Consider the following 18300-nt stretch of genomic DNA (forward strand, 5'->3'; position numbering starts at 1 on the left):
CTATTGGTTTGATTATTGGGTAGCATGAAGTAGTAGTTCACTCTATTGATATTTGGATCATTTGAATCTGATTGTTTCTTTATTCATATGTTTATTAGACCATGATGTTAATTTTAGAGTTGCAAAGTTTTATTTTGAGTTGATTTAACCGGATAAAGGGTCAATTGAATCACTGTAATTTGGCTGGTTTACTAATTTTGTTCATGAGATTGTAGTGTCATTAGTTTTGTTTAAGAAATGTACAGAATATGGGATATTGGGTTGGATAATTTGCTTGGGCCACGATTTGTTTCTAAGGAAATTGGTTTTTGGGCTGTAGGAGAAGAAAAGATTTTGGGCCAAAAGATTTAGTCGCATCAGGCCCAAAGTAATAAATAACATAGCTGGCTCATCTTTCTCTAAACTAGCCCACTTTTCTATAAATAATAAATCCAATTCTTCCACAAATAATTCCATACCTCATGACCTTACAATAATCTCAAAATTAGTAATTGAATAATATTCGAACATCGTAGCTCGCTTTAGGCGCGATAAATAATAAATCATCGTGACTGTGGGTACGGTTTCCGTGGCATGGTCACGATACGTAATCCCCAATTCGAGTGTGCGTTTCACGTGACTCGACCACAACTTCAAATAATAATAAAATAAAATTAAACACGTTGTAGATTGCGGTTGCATTTCACGTGACGCGATTTGCGATGTGTATAAACAACGAGTGTACGACAACGTAACTCGTCTCATATTAATTTCATAAAAGTTTAAAATGCAGTAATGTAATAAAAGCGGTAAAAGGAATAAAAATGCTCATATAGGTTTAAAACATGTATTAAATCAGATAACTAGGCCAATTATTAATAGTTGAGCGACCGTGCTAAAACCACGGAACTCGGGAGTGCCTCACACCTTCTCTCGGGTTAACAGAATTTCTTACCCGGTCTTCTGTGTTCGCAGACCATAAATAAGAGTCAATTTTCCTTGATTTGGGATTCTAAAATAAATCGGTGACTTGGGACGCCATAAATTATTCCAAGTGGCGACTCTGAATAAATAAAGAATCACATTTCGAATAATGTCACTTAAATTGAAAAAACTCCCTATTCCCCGGGAAAAAGGAGGTGTGACAGTTGAAAAAGAAAGTATTTTTTCTACGACATGAAAATAAAGTACTCATTTTATTAAAATAAAAGAAAATACTTTTTCTACATCATGAAAAGAAAATACTCATTTTGTTGAAATGAAAAAAAAATATTTTTTCTACATCATGAAAAGAGAATACTATTTTTGTTGAAATGAAAAAAATACTTTTTCTACATGAAAATAAAGTATTTTTTGTTAAATTGAAAAAAAAATTATATCATGAAAAAAAACTCATTTGTTGAAATGAAAAAATATATATATATCTATAAAATGAAAAAAAAAGTACTATTAATATATTTTTATTTAGGGTGGGAGTGGGGTAGAGGGGGTGGGACGGGGGAATGGGGGTTGGGGTGGGGTTGGGTAGGGATGGAAAATAGGGTGAGAAAGGTTGAGAAGGAGTTTTGAAAAATGTTTTACATTCTATATTTTTTTTCATACCAAACATACCCTAAGTAACAAAATATTGGCAGTGGACTAAGCCAGTGAACCAGGTGCCTCGATCAAACTATAATGGGTTGGGTGATAAGTAGGGGCGGCTCTAAGGCTTTGCAAAGTGAGGCCATTGCCTTAGACCCCCAAATTTTGAAGGCCCCAAATTTATTTTAAATTATTATTATTATTATTGTTACTATTATATATTATATAATTTATATAAATAATTAGAATAAAGAAAAGTGTTACAATATATTTTTTGTTACTTGATTGATGTTGTTTTATACAATAAATTTATAAATTATAATAATTTTCTTCCCTCATTAATTAGTATATTTGACAAGAGTAGTTTGCTCCAGTGGTGAGCACCCTCCACTTCCAACCAAGAGGTTGTGAGTTCGAGTCACCCCAAGAGCAAGGTGGGGAGTTTTTGGAGGGAGGAAGCTGAGGGTCTATCGGAAACAACTTCTCTACTCCAGGGTAGGTGTAAGGTATGCGTACAAACTACCCTCATCAGACCCCACTAGTGAAATTATACTGAGTTGTTGTTGTTGTTGTTGTTGTTGTTGTTGCTTCACTCTTTAATTTTAATTTTATCTTTTATATATACGAATTAAGTTATATATATTGACAACATAATAGATTTCTTTTATAATGTTCTCTGAAACAACATGAACACAAAAGCATTCATCCACCAATTTTCTTTTAGTGTAATTCGACATATTATATTAGGTTATTTACAATTTATTTTAGATATTCACCTATAAGTGCTACTTAATAGAATGAACTACAATCACCATTTAAATTGATAAGACGGAGTAAATATTTTTTACACCGTCAATACTCAAAACTTAAGTTATTACGTTATGTACGTTTATTTTTTTTTTCTTTCTTGTTTCTGATGATAGCCGAATCAAAATTTTCACTTTGAGTTCTGGACCTCAATATTCGATAGTTCACCGCTTTATTTTTTGTGCTCTTTTTCCTAAATTGTTTTTTGAAATTCACTTTTTTGTCTTAAATGATTTACTTGTTATTTAAAAAAAAAAATTTGTTGTTAGTGTAAATATTTTATAAAATAAATTTAAGGGCCTCCGAAATTGATTTCGCCTTAGGCCCCGAGATCTGTTGAGCCGCCCTGGTGATAAGACACAATTATCAATGGATCTGAATCAAGATTTTACTAATGAACGTTGTTTAAGAAAAAATAACTTAAATAACCTCCTGTTCAAAGTAATAGCAAAAAAAAAAATATATTACATATAGTTAGTATATAAAAACATATACGAATCAGAAGATGTTAATATTTTTTGTCGAGCGGTCAAATATGTAACTTTCCTAATTTTAAATCATTGTGGCCTGTCCAGCCCACCACAAAGGCTTTAGTTCAACGAATTATTGACAATTTTGTAACCTCCTATAATTTGTAATTGCTAAAACAATTTTAATTTATACTTCATCGTTATGTAGTTCCAATCACAATACCGATGACTCCATATGATAAAATTTAAAATCATTTTTCAAAAGTCACGTCCAACAAATGTGTTACACCTTCTACCATGCGATATATATTTTTTTGGTTGAAGAAGTGGAGCGAAACACATTACGTTATTGTATGGAGTATAATTTTCTTGAACGAAGGAGCGAACCTTACAGTTAAGGGGAAAAGAAAAGATTACATCAATAAGATACGAGTCTATATCTAAATGATATAGGATTATATTACAACCATTACATTGCATTTTAGATCCCGTATTATACATACATGGGAGAAACTTCGATCAAACCTTTTTTCTTTTACAAAAAATTAATTTTATGAGCCCAAAACAAACTTAACTAACACATGGATCGAAGTAGTTAATTTATGTTATTTTCTCCAATTATGTTGAAAATTTAAGACATTTCTCCTAGAAAGAATGGAATGAAGACAAGAAATCAACAAACACAATCCCCAAAAACATATGATTAACCTTTGAAATAGAAACACGGAGAAAACATTAGTGGCTTAGGGTTGCATTTCGAAACTACACATAAAACCTTTCATAAGAAGCACAATAAGCAACATCAAGGACAAATGAGTAATTAAAAGCACGTCTTTTTAAGAATTTGACGACAAATAATTTTAAAAATATTGTTACAAAAGTATGGACTAGCTTACACAGCTCGTGGATTGTGTTATATCGTGACAGATTATTAGTGAAACAATAAAAGTAAAAGAACTAACTGGAGATATCTCTGATAAGAAATTGGAAACTTGAAAACTAAGTTCATTATTTCGAATTAGATCGATAATTAATACGCCACATCACACCTTTATATTACGAGTCTTGTTCGATTCACGTGAATTTCCTATTTTATCGATCAGTTCTAGAAAATATGTACATAAAATATTTAATTTGACGAGAAATTATTGTTTCACTTGTACCATAAATTGAACGGAAAATCCACCATGTCTAGAACATATCTAAGTAGCACAGAGCAACGAGTGTGAGCTTATGATTTCGATTACCAAAAAGCCACTAAGTGTATTTATATTCCTATTCCTGATGCAGCCTTATATCAAACAAATAGTAGGTTTGAGCCTGTAATTTTAAAAATATAACATGCTCAATGCTAAAAACCTTAAAACATAGAATTTAAATTCAGAATCCACCTTTGTAAATTTCGCTCTAGAAAATTTACGAAGTTACTTATAGTATATGATCTTTGTGAGTTTTTCAAGCCAGCCTGCTAATACCCATTTGTGCATGCAGCCCATACTTGATTAATACTAGATCTCACCAAAGGATACAGCTTAGGGCTTTCTAATTCTAAGGCTATGTTGCTCGGACTCTTCAAAAATGTTGCACCCGTGTCGGATCCTCCAAAAATGCACTACTTTTGGAGGATCCGATCGCACCCGTCAACAATTTTGAAGAGTCCGAGCAACATACTTCTAAGGTTATGTTCACATTTGCCCTAACCAAAAAAGCAGTTATAACAGAAAATGAAAACTCTGAAAAGTGTTCTATATGGATGTTGCTAAACATTGCACTCTCAAATCACTAACGTTAAAGAATAGCAGTTCGAGATACAAAATCTACAGTCCTACATTTGCCAACTTTAGCTATAATAAAACAATGTTAGTTACCAACATCACTAAATATGCAGATAGAGATCTTACATTTCAAGCAGGTAAGATTTCAAACAAAATAGCCAACACCCCAAAAAAGGCATTAAACGAAATAGGGCAATCTGCCTCTTGATTTCTATTTTTATAACCAAAGCACAGAATGTCAGCATGAGGAAAGGTAGCTCAAAACAGAATTGCTTTCCAGCCAAAGTAGAACAAATTCTGAACTGTTCCACTGTTATTCCCTTCACTGTGCCGAGGCACCTCTCCAAACATAAACCATCAAAATATATGCCACTTTATCACTAACATCAATTCATGATCTGTTTGAAGTGTGCAGGATACTTATCCTTTTTTCCCCCTCAAGGATTGGATGGGAAGACAAAAAAGTAGTTTCTTGATGACAATCAAGCTGCGAACAAATGAATTGCAAATAACACGATGAACTTACTGCTGGTCGAAAATGAACCAGAATAATCAAAACATATTCCCCTGACCACAACAACACAACTCAGTATAGTGGGGTATGGAGAGGGTAGTGTGTACGCAGACCTTACCCCTACCCCGGTGGGGTAGAGAGGCTGTTTCCGATAGACCTTCGACTCAAGAAGACGAAAAGAGACACTAGATCAGTAACAACAACAGAGGCCAAAAAGATAATACCAACATCGTAAGAACCAGAAAATAGCTAGAAATAGGAGTAAAACACTCACATACAACACGATTCTCTAAGAGACATTTATGAAGTAACCCTTCACTACCCGAGGACTTGGTCCAGTGGAAGATTATTATTAAGTAATCCTTCATTACTCGAGGACTTGGTCCAGTGGACATCATGGACATAGCCGGAGAAAACCAGGAAACAGTAATGAGGTAACAAGCTAAGAAGAAGCATCTGCAGTACATTCACTGTTACAACTAAAAAAGATAAATACGATTCCGGCGAGGCGACTACAAAGCAGTGCTTGTGTTGCAAGTCCTTTTCTCCACTGGGGAAGCTTTCAGCCATTCATATGCACCTTATTCTCATTATTATTTCCGTCCCAAACTTTTAAAACACTACAAGTTATATCTCAGAATCTAAAAGCAAGTAGCGACAGTCACAATATACATATAATACAAATATCACATAAATGGCAGCCCAATGTAGACCACCTTTTGATACACTTGCATATTAGTTTACATTTTTCTATATCCTATTTGAATGTAATATTAAGCACAACTACTGTACATTGCAGAGATGTTACCAGAAACCATCATCAACGGCCACAGCGGATGGAGGATAAGGATCATCCTCTTCCTCCATTTCCAACTCTGGTTCGGCAGATCCAAATTCAGACAACTCAACAGCAGCAAGGTTCTTTAGGTCAATAATCGAGAGCTCGTCAAGGTGCCTAACAACCAAGTCAGCAGCACCAAGCTCGTACACCGGATGTTTGCTGGCAACAGCAACACACTTCATCTGAGCATCATGTGCAGCCTCCACAGTTTGATTTGAGTTCCCAAACACTATACACCTCTCCGGTATGTATTGTAGAAGCTGCGATGCATAGACAAACATCTCTGGATCAGGCTTCCCTCTATGAACATCCTCTGCAGCTACAATAACACTAAAAATCCCTTCAATGCCAATGGTACCAATTGCATTCTCGACATATTTTCTCGGACGTGTAGACACTAAAGCCATTGGCACCTTGTAGTGCATCAGGGTATTGACAAACTCCTGTGATCCAGGTCGGAAGCTATAAATTCCCCCTTGCAAAGCTTGATAAATCTCCTCCTTCCGAGAAGCCATTCTCCTCACTTGAACAAGATCTCTTGACCAGCACAAAACTTCCGATATTGCTTGCTCATTCTTCATTCCTTCAATTCTTTTCAAAATGAAACCTGGAGGAGGTGATTTTCCTTCTTCTTGAGATAGAGCTAACCACGCCTGCTTCTCAAGATCTGGATTGTCTTCAGTTAATACACCTTCCCATTCAAATATAGCTGCTAACCATCCACAACCCATCCTTTCTTGTCTAAGCAATGGATTATGAAGAGCTGGATTATCAGCCTTATTCTTAGGTGGCCATAATCCCGGTTTTCTATCTACATCAGTGTCGAACCGATACCTGAAATCCTTAGGCATTTTCTCTTCCTCTCTATATGAATATGCCTCTTTGGTCAATTCCATTGCTTGGCCTCTTATTGAGGAAATCCTTACACAATCAGCTCTTAATCTTTCCAAATTAGAACCACAAACAAGCTTTTTGCCAAGAAAATCAGCACAAGGCAACCGACATACATCGATTGGCTTCCGTTTACTCAACATATCTTTGCTACAATAACCTCCCAATACTGGCACACACCCTAAAAGCGATGTTGCACCAATTGATTCAACCATCTTTACTAACTAATCTTCCACCCCACCAAATCTTTAACTTCAAAGACCCAAACTTTTCACCACAAAACCACTCAAATCAACTAAACTGAACACAATTTCAATGAATCCAACAACCCCAACTGAAATTTTTCACTTTCCCAAATCACCACACAAGTAAAGGTACAAAAGGCAACAGTAAAGCAACCCTTTTTACAATAAAGATCGAAACTTTATGCAATACCCCTAATTTAATTACACAATATAATCCCAATTTCGTGTGCAACACGCCAAACCCAAGATTCAACTCTCACGTCAACAGCTCATAAAAGCATAATTATTCAACGTCATAAGTAGATTACTTAAGGAATAAGGAAAGATAGCAATTTACCCAAATAGGTATGTACAGAAATAAAAAAGAGAAAAGAGAAATTTTTAGATAATTAAACAGCAAATGAACCTATAGACTTATCCTATTATAAAAATTTGAAATTTGTGAGCAATATTATGCACTAAAAAGCTAGAAAGTTGTTTTTAAATTTTTTATTTTTAACAGAAATATTTACAAAGAGATAAAGATAGGAGGAACCTGAGGTGAATTGTAGAAGAAAGCAAAATACAGAGAAGATTTTTTTTGTTATTATGATTTACGAATAGTAGTAGTATTTTGAAGGCGTGTATGTGTGGTTTATAGGAGAAGAAGAAATTGAGGGCGGTTTTTTGGGAGTTTTTCGATTTGGTGAACCGGGTTGTTGCCGGCCAAAATTGAACCGCGTCAACAAAAGGACACGTATCGGTTTAGTGACGTGTTGCGGGCCTTTATTTGCTTTCACTTTTACCCTTGCAGTTGAGTTAATTTGACTTTGTACCCCTTATAATGTTGGATTATAAAGTTGATTCCCTCTAGGCTAGGGCTGTGCATTATTTGGGTCAACAAGAATATTCTAATTGATCCGTATTATTTGAATTGATTTTGGATCGGATTTCGAATCTTTAATTTTATTATTTTGAATATTGGATCGGATATGATTTGGCTCAATTTACATCCGACCCGATTCGAAATTCGAAATATATATTTTACATATAAAAGATAAGGGTGCCCTTTCAAAAACTTTAAGGTTTCTTTGTTATCTTTATCTGTTTTTGCCTTTTCTTTCTTTTCAGTATTAAACGTGGAAAATAAGGAAATCAATCAGTTTTGGTATTGAAAATGGTAGGAGATCGCATCTTATAATTATTTATTTTAGCATCTTAATAAAGCGTACAATTCGAACCAAACATCAAAATCCGATCCGAATTTAATTCGGTTCAGATTTGGATTGCAATTTACAAAATTTAAAATTATAATCCGAAAGGTGTTAAATCCGATCCGATCCGATTCATAAACAGGCCTACTGTAGGCTATAAGTATACTAAAACTTGATTTTCTCACTTGCATATTTTTCTTCCTAAGATTTTCTATCACGCTCTTCGATTTTGTTGTGAACTGATAGAGATTTATTTTCAAGATTAAAGTGGGAAATAAATACATACAGTAGCTTGATCTGAATATGTAGTTTGTCTTACCCTAGAATATCGTTGACTTTATTATTATTATTATTATTATTATTATTATTATATTTATATACTATAAGATTAAAGAAAAGAAAAGGGGGACAGTGAAAACTAATTGCATAAATTCTCATTGATATTATTAGACTATAAACTTTGGTGACCAATTATTTATTTACATGCATCTTGTTGATATCGATAATCTAAAGCAGTATTCTAATAGGTCGGTAAACGATTTTTAATTTCGAATTTTTATTATAGTTTTATATTTTAATAAATACACCACTGTTTTATTAGAAAATCAGTCATATGATTTCTAAAATTAATAATATATTTAAATGACCCTTAAATATGCAAATTGGAAATTTATTAATTAATTGGGGGTAAAGAAAAAAATATAGTCATAACACCCCCCCCCCCCCACCCAAAAAAAAAAAAAAAACAATCTCTCTCTCTCCTTTCCTCTAGTGGGAGCTAAATGAAGATCATCAACCACAATAAAAGAAACATCCATGATTGAAGGAGCATGCATTGCTTTCTTTACTCTACATCAATTATTCTAATAGGTTGTCGAAATTGTTGTAATTAACCAATAATTAAACTGTACTTCTTCTTCGTTTACCCATAAGCTTTTCTTTACAAAAAAAAAAAGAAAAAAGAAAATGACATTTTATGTGTCGCTCTCAAAATATATAATAACTATATATATATATATATATATATATATATATATATATATATATATATATATATATATATATAGTTATTATATATTTTGAGAGCGACACATAAAATGTCATTTTCTTTTTTATATATATATATATATATATATACACTTTATAAAGAGATTTTTAAACCAAAAAAAAAAAAGGTAAATGGATATTATATACTTTATAACTCAAAGACTTTCGTGTATTTGTGGATAACATTGTTAATGAATGAGAAGGCTATATACTAGAGTTTGGCATCATACCTAACCACAAAAATGGGAATCCCAATTAAAGAGGAAAGGAAACATTTCATTAAAATATGATATAAACAATTTGGTGTTCATAATTTTTTATGACTTTAAAATGGTCCTTTTTCAAGCTTTGAGTTAAGCTATGTATCTATGGATAAGAATGTGAGAAAATGTCCCACTCATCCAATCACACACGCTATTCCTTTCTTATTTTGCACCGAATTTAACATAGATCTAATTAAGAAATATAATAGCAGCTATTAATTTATACATCATATTGCAAATGTTCCAGAAAGTCGTAGCACAAAGTTACTGATTTTTCCAGATGAATTAGAAATTGGAGATATCTAACTTTCAACTGTTTAATATAATGTAAGTTGTGCACTAAACAAAAAAAGATCAAATGGCCAAAAGAATACTCAACCAATATGTACCATTTTTTACCCAATTAATCTCAATAACACACTCCTATAATAGTCATATTTATGGGTTTGATCACAATTTTAGTTGTACATGCGCACACTACTTAATTAAAGACAGACGATTATAATAGAGGGAAAAATTCTTTTGCCATTGATAGTAATGTCCTATATATAAGTGGAATAAAAAGCAATAATAAGTACCCTAAATACTAGGTTAGTTACAGAATATTATTATCTCATTTGATTTAAATTCGATATATGTAAGACTCGTTAGAAGGGTAAACGTTTCATACTATGAGTTTCTTCATTTTAAAAACTAATTTCGAGAACTCTGATTAAGAGCGTAAGCGCATAGCAGCGATATCCATCACAGAATTAGAGGATTCATGAATGAGGAATCTCCCAATCAGACTCTTCATTTTCAGTGAAAACATGGATTTTAAAATGTGAAAAATGAGTGAAATTGGAAAAATCTCATCCCAACTATGAAAAAAGAACAATTTGGTGACTTGGTGTGACAGAATTGACTATCACTAGGTCAAAAAAAGAAGAAGAAAGTTCCAAAAATCAGATAAGTCTACCAGTAGAATTGCGTAGATCATTCTATGCTAATAATAAATTTTGCATGTCTATTTCAATTTCCCCACAAAAAATTAAGATTTTTCTGTTTTTTTCTTTTTTTCTTGTTGCAAATGAATCCAAGTGGACAACAAATTCTTAAGAACCACCCACGTTAACACATGCAACGTGTCAAATTTGTACTCCTTAGGATATGTTACATATCAATATATTGAAGGAAAAGATAACTTATGCATTAATTTATATCAAAATATTTTGAGACCTTTTAGGAAAAAACACGACGTTAAGTGGTGTGTTTGGTACTAAGGAATGAATGGTTTTATCACTTATTTTCCCTTGTTTGGTTGGTGAGTGAAAAACGTTTTTCGAAGAATATTTTCTAGTGTTTGTTTAAAGAGTAGAAAATATTTTTTAGGAAAATAATTTTTTATGCTACTTTCCTTACCCCTATTCTCCCCTCCCCCCCCTCCCCCCCCCCCAAAAAAATCTGCTGAAAAATATATCTTTTCCCCTTCCCCCGCCCCCCAATCCCAAATATCCAATGTTTTGAGGATATTAATTTTTTCAAGAGTTTAATTATTCTTTTGAAAATTCACACAAACCCAAAGCGACTAATGTGCTGCTTTACTTTTTCACACAAAAAATAATGTTAAAATTTGTGATACAAAACTAAATAAAGACTGGGCACGGAGTTTAAGAAAAAATGAAAACTTTTGGAATTTGTGGTCCTAAACAAGTCAAAAAGGAGTCCAGAGTATTTGTGTGGTTATAAAAGCTTCTCATTAAGGGTAGAATTGTAAGTTTAAGCAAAATTATTTCTAAATTTAGAAAGGGGTCATGCTTTTTGGAACGGACCAAAAAGGAAATAGGTTTACATAAACTGGAACAGAGTGAGTATTTTTTTGGTTGAAAAAAGAAAGTACTCTTTCTACAACATGAAAAAGTACTCATTTTGTTAAAATGAGAGAACATACTTTTTCTACATCATGAAAAGAAAATACTCATTTTGTTAAAATGAAAGAAAGTACTTTTTACTACATAATTTGTTGAAATGAAAGAAATACTTTTTTTTACATCATAAAACGGAAGTACTTTTTTGTTAAAATGAAAGAAAATACTTGTTACTACATTATTTTGTTGAAATGAAAGAAGATAATTTTTTTACATCATGAAAAAAATTATTCATTTTGTTGAAATGAAAGAAAATACTTTTTACTATATCAGTTTGTTGAAATGAAAGAAAATTCTTTTTCTATATCATGAAGAGAAAATACTTTTTTTCTTTAAATGAAAAAAAATATTTTTTCTACATTATGAAAACAAAGTACTTTTTTTGTTGAAATAAATAAAAATACTTTTTTACATCATAAAAAAAATAATTATTTTATTGAAATTAAAAAAAAAATACTTTATCTACAACATGAAAAGAAAGTACTCTTAATAAAGGGATTAAGAGTGAGATAGGGCATGATTGGAGGAGGGTGGGTGGATATGGTGGGAAGTATAATATTATAGTTCGCATAATATTATATATATCTTTAGCGTAAGATCGCAACACTCGAAATTATTCATTATATTCTAAAACTTTTTGTCAGGAAATGACGTAATATTTAATCCTTTTCTTCACATTAATAATTTATATCTAGACCAAGTCAGGAATCTTTTATTGACAATGATGTACAATGAATCTTACTAATATTGTGGCCAGGTGAATGAGAACAAACATATGTCTGCAATAGGCTAAACCTATGTTATGAAATTGAAAAAAAGAAAAAGAAAAAAAGAAGGTAAAGAGGAAGCATTAAAAATAGATAAAATTGGGAATTACTCCATGACCGTAACAACAGAACACTTTCTATTGGTTTCTGTCTTTGTTTTAAAAAATAAAAAGGATCCTTGCACAATTTGTTGTTCAAATTTACCGTTTACTTTTCCTAATCGGTGCATATAGATTATACACTATTTATATGCGATTATATAATACTCTACATAAATTATTTAATTAAAACAGGTAGGTGGGCAGTTACACCGGTTAATTCTTTAATTAAAAAAGAATAAACCAAAATAGCTGTCCATCCAATCTCTTACACTAAAAATAGCCGGTAGATGTATAATATACATAAAATTTATGTATAATATATGTATAACTATACATAATTAATTTATAATCTATGTATACGGGTAGAAAATATAAACATTAAATTTGGCCGGCTAAGCCAGCCATATTAATTATTTATTTTTTCTATTTATATATATAGATTATACAAGATTTTATACATATATTATTTCATCGCCGGTTAGTTTTTGTTTAAGCGATTGAGTAGACGGCTTATCGGCTTAATTCTTCATTTTGTGTTATACAGAGCAAACCCATCTAACCCATTTTGGGCCGATAAAACAACATGGGTTTGAGCATGGGCTCAACTAAAGCCAGCCCCACCAAACTATTTCAGCTTCACAAGTCTGTTACTCCACACCAATTCCGGCCGCGGCGGCAGTTTCTTCAGTTTTGGAGTTTCCCTCTCTTCAGTTATTGTTGAAAAGACTGAAACTTTGTAGTATAAAATAATGGGTAAGGGAAGAGCAAAAAAGAAAGGAGGTGGTACAACATCTGGGTCAATTACATTGAGAGACGAGCTAAGTGGGAAGAAGAAACAAAGCCATGTAAATGCAAAATCAATGCTAAAATTGGAGCATATAAAGAATCTTGCTACCTGGGCTAGCGGTGAAGCTTCCATACATTCACTTGGTGCATTCTTTGGTCAGAGATTAGCTGCTTCAGCTGAATCATTGGGTGTTCCTCCTGACCCCTCTTTGTTTACTTGTCAAAGGTTTGCTCTTTAATGTTTTTAATACCTTTTTTTTTTAACCTCTTTTAGGGTAAGGTCTACATACATACTCTCCTCATACCACACTAGTGGATTACACTAGGTTTTTTGTTGTTATTGTTGTTGTTGTTACCTCTTTTTAAGCATTCTTGAATTATTTTACCTGGTTAAGAGACTTGTTTTGATTTGGTGATGGCTAAAAATTGGACCTTGTTCACTGTGATGAAAGTGTTATTTGAATTGTGTTAACTTATATGTTGTGTAATTTGAATTGGGAATTAGCATGGACTAGCTCTGCTTAATTGAGCTCAGCATAGCTGGTTCCAAACCAACAACATATAGTCCCACAAGTGGGTCTGGGGAGGTTAGATAGTGGGCGACCTTACCCCTATAGTGAATGCAGAGACGTTGTTTCCAGTCGACCCTCGGCACAGAGGAAAAATGAGAAAAGAGCAGTAGCAACATAGCTGGTTCCAAACCCAATGAAAAAAAGCAAGGTTGCAGTAGGTTGACGGTTAGTGTGAAGGTAGTCTTTAATATGATGAATCTATAGATATTGAATTGGCCTGAATAGAGAAAATGGGATAGGAGATTGAGATTCGTACAACGGACTCCGTCTAGTTTGGTATTGAGGCATAGTTGATTGATGTTGAATTAAATAGATTAGTAACTGACCTTGATTGTTGTTTGCTATTGTAGTTAGTTGTCTTCTCAATCAGAGTGATAATCAGTAGGATTTTTGACTTTATAAGTAACAATTTGGCTTTTCCTATGAATAGTTTGGTTATAGACATTTCAACTATGTTAGTTTTGGGACTTGCTATTCTGGTTGATTTATTTGCTGGCTGTTTGGTGTCCCTGATGATACTTTGGATAGAGATTGATATTCATACAACGGACTCCGTCTAGTATGGTATTGAGGCACAGTTGATTGATGTTGAATGAATAGCTTAGTAGCTGACCTAGATTGCTGTTTGTTATTGTAGTAACTTTCTTCTCAATTAATCAAAGCGCCAATCAGTTTGATTTTTGACTTTGTAAGTAATAATTTTGTTTTCCCGTGAAGAGTTGGTTATTGACTTTTCAATTAGTGTTAGTTTTGGGACTGGCTATTGTGGTTGATTATTGATCTTATGTGCTGTCTTTTTGGCGTTCCCGATGGCGTATTATCTTAGAATCCCTTTGCCATCTCTCGAAATGGAAGTTTGCTTTTTGTTGGTAGAGCAAGTGGTTGCTCTAATAGATTACACTATTGTGGGGGTAAAAAATAAAAGATACTTTTACATTATAACATTTTTTGTTTAGATTCTCTGAAAGCTGGTTATGTTCCTTTGAGTTAGAGATGCATTATCTTCTCTTTTGGATGTATTTTGCCCCAACATTTCCTTATGCTGCTAGAAGGGGAGCCTTGGCATAACTGGTAAAGTTGCTGCCATGTGACCAGGAGGTCACGTGTTCAAGCCGTGGAAACAGTCTCTTGCAGAAATGCAGGGAAAGGCTGCGTACAGTAGACCCTTGTGGTCCGGCCCTTCCCCGGACCCCGTGCCTAGCGGGAGCTTAGTGCACCGGGCTGCCCTTTTTTATTTCCTTATGCTGCTACCTTTAAATTGATAAATTTTCCTCAGTACTTATCAAAATAAAGTTGGATATGCATTATCAGCTGCTTACAACATTAACAACAACAACAACGTTCCTAGTGTGATCCCCCACAAGTAAGGTCCGGGGAGAGTGGGGTGTATGCAGACCTTACCCCTTACCTTGTGTGAGGTATGCATTGTTAGCTGCTTATTACGCTAAAATGTGCACCATCTACTGTTTAGGGGGCAATGTTCCCATTACCTTTGGTTAAGAAAATTCAGGAGGCCTCCTGAAGGGAGCTAGTATTTCTAGAGCAAAGAAATTCAATCATCTTTTGGTCGTGCTTCTGGGATTTAGCTTTAAGCTATAGATAAAGAACATTCTCGCTCTGTGGGAAAGTAAAATTCCATTTTTCTGCTGCAACCTCTCGCCCATACCTCTAAGTTATGTCATCAAATTCATTTGTCATAGTTTAAATTCCCTGTAATTCGCCATTGATGGATTACCCAATGAAATGGGTGTTTATACTACACCGTTTCATGCTAAATAGATCAGCTTCTGATCCAAGAGCCATAGAAGCAGCGGTAAATGTACCAATAGAATAGCTGTGTAATCTGATCATCAAGTCTATGTAGCCAGTTTCTTTGCAGCCTTGGATTCCTTGACACCACTAGTGGAATGGAAAATATATGGAGCTTTGATAAATGAACAGGAAATAACACAGTTTGTGAGTGCATGAAAGACTTGTCATAAACTGATAATAATCTTGTTTTGCTCGGTGCAAAACACAAGTCCTATGGCGTTGTTATTTTTTTTGGTTGATAAGGTGGGAAGAATGATCGATTCTCGACAGCTTTTTTGGGTACTGGGAGTTCTAATGTTTATGGATTGGCCCAGTGTTGGGAGTTTGTGAATAGAAGTTCTTGTTAAAGGTGCCTTTTGGATGCAGTTCCTGAGATTGGTTCTTGTCCTCCTAAGGAAGAGGGAAGGGTCTTGAATGCTGGTTGGTATCTTAGGTCTTCTACTGAAGTTCTTTAACAATTCTGCAAGTGATACTCCTACTGGAAATGGGGGAGGATCAAACTGTTGGCTGTTATTTTTTGATAAATTAAGATAAACTTCATTAAAATTAGTACCAAAAAGGCACTATAAAAGTACAAAAGGCTTATAAAAGTTGCACGATTACATCGTTACCCAATTCCCAAGAAGTCCAAAAATCAAAGTTAAGTGCCAAGCTATCTATGGAACTATTCTTACACAAATGTATAGGTTCTGTAAACATCTATATTTTACAAAAGTTAGGCGCTGCTTTCTTCCTTCAAAACATCTTTTACTTCTTTCCAACCAGACAGTCCATATGATGCACATTGGAACAGTTTTCCAGCTGCCTTATTTGTTTCCATCTTGCAACTCTAATGACTTGGATCAATTGTCATCCTGAATACTTTAAATTCTCAGTGCCATTTGAGCTTGCGAATACTATCTATACCCGGAAATGACAGAATGCACAAACCATCATCAAGAAATAGCTAACACCTAAGCATATAGGGCCGGTTTTTGCTTCCCACTTCTCATTTCTCCTATTTTAAATGACAATGTATGTATGGAGTTGATTTATTCTGCTGAATAATTGATTGTTACTTGAATTTTCACCTCTGCCGTGTTGAATGAGCTATTGCTGACTTTTCATCCCTTTTTGTAGGCTTGCGTGCTAACTTATATTTGCAATTCCACAGGTGTGAATCTATCCTTCAGGTTGGCTATAACTGTACAGTACGGATTGAGAAGAAAAAAAGAAAGGCACGAAATAGACGGAAGAAACCTGGTATTCCTCCAAAGAATTCTGTTGTATATGAGTGCCATTTCTGTTCACATCGTAATCTAAAGAGAGGAACCCCAAGAGGCTATATGAAAGAGCTATATCCTGCCAAAATAACAACTTCAAGAGTAGACCCTACTAAATCAGCAACCCGAAAGTCTGAACTGTTGGATACAGTAGTGTCTAGTATCGATAAGGCAAGAGTTGACCCTACTGAATCAGCAACGCAAAAATCTGAACAGCTGGATACGTTAGAGGCTAATATTGATGAGACAAGAGTTGACCTTACTGAATCAGCAACCCAAAAGTCTGAACATTTTGATACTTCAGTGGCTAGTACCAATAGAGATAATAATGCAGATGTTTCATCTGAAATAGTTGGAGATGATCCAACCACTGGTCCTGCAACTCCATTGTCGACAGTAACAGTTACTTCTTTGTTGGATTCTAAGAGGAAGAAAAGAAATAGAACAGTGTCCAAGAAGAAAGTTGAACCTCAAGATGGTTCGTCCGTGACAGATGCTGAGAAAACTGTCTCAACATCCAGTAAGCGAAAGAGGAAGTCTTGGACTAGTTTGAAGGAAATTGCTGAAAGTGAGGGTAGCAATAGCAGAAAGTTCTCCAACATATCTGTTCCATTTGTTCTTTGATTGTAATAACTATATTACTGTTTCTTGAGAACACTTTTAGTGTTGATATATTAAAGTTTCAACTCTTCTTTTGAGTTTTAAGTAACCCGATATATATTTTTTAATTGACATGCATAAATTTCCATTACCATTTTGCTTAACTGTTGCTTTCCCTCAGCCACAACTATCGAATACTTTTTCCTTTTTTCACGAAGCTGTGTATTTTTATTTCTTATAATTTTAAACATTTTTAACATACTAAATTTTTTAGGGACTTGAAACTAATGTCTCATTAACTTTGCTTGGCCTTCAACTGCCCTTGCACAATTTTTTTTAGTATTAAAATAATTCTTAAAATTTTAATCGGAAACTTATTGGACCCCCCAATCATATATTTTAAAAATATTTAGAATATTTTCGTAGTCTTATGAAACATTTTAAAGGGAAAAATTCAGAATTAGCATGATTATTAGTAATTGAAAATTAGCTATAATTTTGAAATTAATTAAAATTTAATCATTTTTTATGCGAAAGTAATATTTGGACAAGAATATCCAACTTAGAAGAGCGCAAAGACTTGCTTTTTATCTTTTCCGCTTTCTCGAACTCCAGCGAGAGCGAGAATTAAAATTATAAGACAACGTCTTATATGAGTTTCAGTACTTTTACTTGGAGTTCTAACATAATCCGTTGGAATTTAACTTTCAAAAGTTAGAACTCCAGCATAATATGTAAAAATTCACATACAGGGTGTCTTGTTTGAGTTCCAACATTTTTTCTTGGAATTTCAATATAATTTGCTAAAATTTAACTTCTAAAAGTTCAAATTCCAGCATAATCACATATCTTTTGCGCTTGAGTTTTATATACGACAGTTTCATAAT

General features: G+C 33.6%; 2 protein-coding genes across 2 annotated transcripts; one reads left to right on the forward strand and one right to left on the reverse strand.

The window, feature by feature from the left end:
* Positions 1-5695: 5695 nt before the first annotated feature.
* On the reverse strand, positions 5696-7709 carry LOC107823966 (5-amino-6-(5-phospho-D-ribitylamino)uracil phosphatase, chloroplastic-like). Its single transcript, XM_016650676.2, has one exon. It carries the CDS (start codon positions 7071-7073, stop codon positions 5931-5933), a length of 1143 nt encoding a protein of 380 aa, XP_016506162.1. The 5' UTR covers positions 7074-7709; the 3' UTR covers positions 5696-5930.
* Positions 7710-12946: 5237 nt separating this feature from the next.
* On the forward strand, positions 12947-17518 carry LOC107767190 (uncharacterized). Its single transcript, XM_016586112.2, has 2 exons — positions 12947-13393; positions 16705-17518. The coding sequence occupies exons 1-2, from the start codon at positions 13131-13133 to the stop codon at positions 17435-17437; spliced, it is 996 nt and encodes a 331-aa protein (XP_016441598.1). The 5' UTR covers positions 12947-13130; the 3' UTR covers positions 17438-17518.
* The last annotated feature ends 782 nt before the right edge of the window (positions 17519-18300 follow it).

This window comes from Nicotiana tabacum, chromosome 23 (assembly GCF_000715075.1).
Source record: "Nicotiana tabacum cultivar K326 chromosome 23, ASM71507v2, whole genome shotgun sequence".
NCBI lineage: Eukaryota > Viridiplantae > Streptophyta > Magnoliopsida > Solanales > Solanaceae > Nicotiana > Nicotiana tabacum.